This window comes from Varanus komodoensis, unplaced genomic scaffold (assembly GCF_004798865.1).
Source record: "Varanus komodoensis strain SLA01 unplaced genomic scaffold, ASM479886v1 scaffold318, whole genome shotgun sequence".
Taxonomy (NCBI): domain Eukaryota; kingdom Metazoa; phylum Chordata; class Lepidosauria; order Squamata; family Varanidae; genus Varanus; species Varanus komodoensis.
Genome location: NW_025335794.1, coordinates 59,746 through 63,757, shown reverse-complemented (window position 1 = coordinate 63,757; position 4,012 = coordinate 59,746). Strand labels below are relative to the sequence as shown.

The following is a 4,012-nucleotide window of genomic DNA, read 5'->3' as shown; positions in this document are numbered from 1 at the left end:
GCGAGTGCGCACAGGCGGGGGAAGGGGGCGGCGGCGGCTCACTTGCTCGGAGATCTCCCAATGTGTCCAAAACCATCTCCAAGTGAGCAAGCCCTCCCCACCTGTGTGGCCAGTGCGTGCATGGTCCGGATCCTTCCCATGTGCTGTACTTTGAGGACCCATGCATTAGTGCAACAATTAAAGGTGAATAATTGTTCTCCTTCCTTTCTTTGGCACAAAATGTACAAATGTGAAATTGTCTTGAAAACCAAAAATGCTGCTGGATTTGCGGGAAAGAAGGTCTGGAGGAATTTCTGCTTTGTTTTTGATGTGCCAGAATCAGACTTTCCTTGAGTAATCCCTTGTCCAGTGACACACTGGTGAGAAGGTGTCAGTTGCTATATTCTGTTAAGAACCCTGTAAGCTACCATTTAGCTGAGGTTTGGAGCTGCTCATGAAGAACCTTCTTCCTTCCTCACATATATACTAAACCATAAACATGTGATAGTTTGGCACTCCAGCACGGTTACAACTGTATGTCACGTTTTGCGGGTTTCGGTGGCATATACCGCCTCTTCCTTTGAACAGCAATGATTTTAATGTAAAATTTTAACACATTCATGGCATGAAGTATTATTAAACATATCCCACAGATCACACATAGGAAGCTCGCATATTATTAGTTGGCATTTAATCTAATTATCAAGTCTGAAGACTTTATTGATGCTTTTGAAGGGGGTTAGTAACATTATCCTTAAGAAGTACTGAGGACAGCAACACATTTTACAAAGATTTTTCTCTGAATGGAAAAAAAATGCCATCAAAAGCTCTTTAACTGAGAGTTGCCATTAAGTCTGGATACCTGTTGAGGTAAGGGTGTAGGGTGTTTGCAAACATTTGCAGACTGTTAGCTAAGATGAAGGAGACTAGGTGGCAGTCAGATTTGCAGGGTCAAAGGAACACTCTAACTAGAAAAAAAGTTTTGAAAACTCAGGTTCAGTACACCCCTATGGGATGCTGTATGGTACTTTGCCTATTATGAAAAAAGGCAAAATTCTATTTTCAATCCTGTTATCCTTTCTCACAAGAAATGGAAATCAGAGATTCTTAGCTAAACATTGTATACACAAGTAACAACATATAAACAGCATTTTGTGGGATTACTTAGAACCCTTGGAACTGTTTAAAAATGTTTATTCTATCATTTCACTAAGAGTAGAATTGACCAAAAAGCCATAAGAGTAAATACAAGGACTTTTCAGTAAATGACTGGGGCAAGGGGCTGAAAACCACATGGCATTTAGCCTTCATCTTGACTGAGGACTACCTGGCACATGAAGTTGTAGAAGACCGGCCCCAGTGTTTTGAGTGTGTGCATGTATGCTGCTAGGGGCAGGGAGTTCTTGTGCTGTCAGGTGTGTTGGAGCCCAACTGCTGAAGGGGGATTAACAGTGTTGCTTAGCTCCTACTTTAACTGTTTCATAGATTTTTGTTTTTATAAGATTGACTGGTGATTTGGAGATTGCAACATGTTTTCTTTCTTCCTTGGTCAATAAATTACATGCTGAGAACTGTCTTATGTTTGGGTAGCACACTTTCATACATCACCTCTTTTAGTTTTTAACCTCTTACTTTCCTATGTCCTGGCTGGGGAAAGCTGGGAGATACAGGGCTTTCTCCTGTCTAAACATACATAACATTGTGATCTTAAGCACACATCTGAGTACAACTGGGGATCTATAGACTTACCTTTACTAAGTTCAAATTTTCATAATATATCCCTTGTATTAGTTCACCAATGGCACTTGACATGATCTCTACCACCTGAAAGAAAGAGAGCAATTTAAGTAGCATGATTGCTAGAGTTATCTAAATTGAAAAAAAGCACAAGGAGATACTAATAAACAATATTTATACTGGAGCCTCAAGCATACCATGTTTCCAGTTAATTTAAACAAAAGAAAAGCATTGTTTTTATATTTAAGGTTTAATAAGCAGCTGGGTATATATACACACATTATGATATACTTTTCTGGGAATTATTAACGTTCAGTTTTTATGCTAATGCAAAAAAATCAGGCGTCCATAATCAGTTAATCTTTAGAATTCATTTTCATACATTGAAAACACACCATCATTGTACTTAGGTGCCTGCCTCAAAGGTCAACAGTAACACATACACTGAACCTTCCAGCAACATGGGATTGTTCATATCATATTTAGCTAGCTATTATCTTTAGGGTTCTCAGATGTTCATGTTAAAATGCTGAATTGCATCCAAACTGTAAAAATGAACCAAAGTCTCACTGGAACTACTGTAAGAAATCAGAGCTCTGTGTATTAACTCCCTTAAATGGAACAGTATTCCAAGATTTATTGCAAAGTATTCAATGCAGGCGTATGAAGCAAGCACACCTTAAGGCTATTCTGCCTGCTCACAGGTTTAGTCTCTTCAGTGATTCATTTCCTATGCATATGGGGCTATATCCGATTCCCACTCTCACTTTCCTAAAATTTAGCCCATTTGTTATTGAATTAAAAAAAGATTTAGTTTCAGGTTTTTATCATTCTTGTAACCAAAGACACTATACCCAAAGATAAAGCCCCCCAAAGCAACATGTATAAACCTCTTAACATTCTTGGTGCTCACTACTGCTTCATTTGCAAGCTGCCCACAACTCTGCTATGTTTAGGCTTCAGTCCTATGCACACATGTCTGGTAATAAGCCTCACTGAGCAAAATAGGATTTACATCTAAGGAAACATGCACAGGATTGCACTCTGCCTCTTACACAAGCATACACATTTTTGTGCACATCTTTGCAAATGCTATCAATTAAAGGTTATGATTTTTTATTTTAGATGATGCATAGGACTTATTTTGCAAGGGCTATTTAAGAACAGCCTAGTTTGGGGGAGAAAAATTGTCTTGCCTTTTCAGTAATCAGATACTTAAGGAAATATTGTAGCAATATGAGCTGCAGGGAAACTGAAAGGACAATGATCCTACAGTGTTAACCCAGATGTGTTGAGTTATTTAAGTGGGGAACAGAGAAAATGAGGAGCTTTTTTGGGAAGGTATCAGATAAGCCTTACGCCCAAATCCAGGAGGATTGTGTATCGCCAATAGGTCTATGAAAGCCTGTAACTAAATGCTCAGTGTCAGATTGTATTACGGTTTATACAAGCAACATCTCAAGATTCTTCTGATGGCTGGGACACATAATACAGATCAATCACTCACTAAAAAATATTATGGTTTGTGAAACGGTTGGAACCCAGAGACATAGCAGTAATACGAAGAAGAATTTACAAAGACATTGAGTCCTACCTCTAAATGTCAAAGTGATAGTATGATCTTTAACAATGAAACTAGCTGTGAATAGCCAGAGCTCCCCCTTCTCTGAAACTCTAGCTAGAGCACAACTCAGTGGAAGATCCCTTACTTTAATCAACACACATACCAGGAAATGGCAGGTTTAACTGTTTTCAAGAGCATACATTTATAGAAGAATTTAAGTGTCCTGCAGCTTAGTGTGCCTTTTCTTGTGAATCAGGAGAAGCTCTAGTGAATGCCAAAGTATCTATGAATTAAAATACTAAATTGTAGAGGTAGTTCTTATGACTGAAAAGCCCTTCTTTCAATTGGCAAGCACTAGCTTCTTGTCAAACCGTGACTAGGTAGCATCTTAGAGTGTTCAAAGGATTTCACATATATTCTCTCAGTCATCCCTGTGTTTTATCCTCCTTACAATGATCCTCTAAAGCAGGGGTGGGCAATTAATTTTCCTATGGGGCACATGAGAAACTTTGACAGTTAAGGGCCGGACCAATACACTTACAGCTCTGCTCAATATATATCTCTATAAAAACAGTAAATGAAACATTACAACGATACAATGAAAATGTGGAGCACAGAACAACACTATTTAATGAATATTCACAAAAACATTAACATTACATGAAAAGCAATAAATTCAATTCAATTAGCAGATCCTTCAAAATAAAAGCAGTGCAGTTGTATTGCTTGCAT

At 38.3% G+C, this 4,012-nt stretch overlaps 1 protein-coding gene across 1 annotated transcript in view; it reads right to left on the bottom strand.

Annotated features, from left to right (window-relative positions):
* Nucleotides 1-898: 898 nt before the first annotated feature.
* LOC123027295 (all trans-polyprenyl-diphosphate synthase PDSS2-like) overlaps nucleotides 899-4,012 on the bottom strand; it is a gene marked incomplete at its 5' end in the record, with an annotated part of 45,575 nt that continues 42,461 nt past the window's right edge. Inside the window, one exon of the mRNA XM_044437920.1 lies at nucleotides 899-1,803. Coding sequence (XP_044293855.1) covers nucleotides 1,717-1,803 — 87 coding nt within the window. The remainder of the gene's footprint in view (nucleotides 1,804-4,012) is intronic.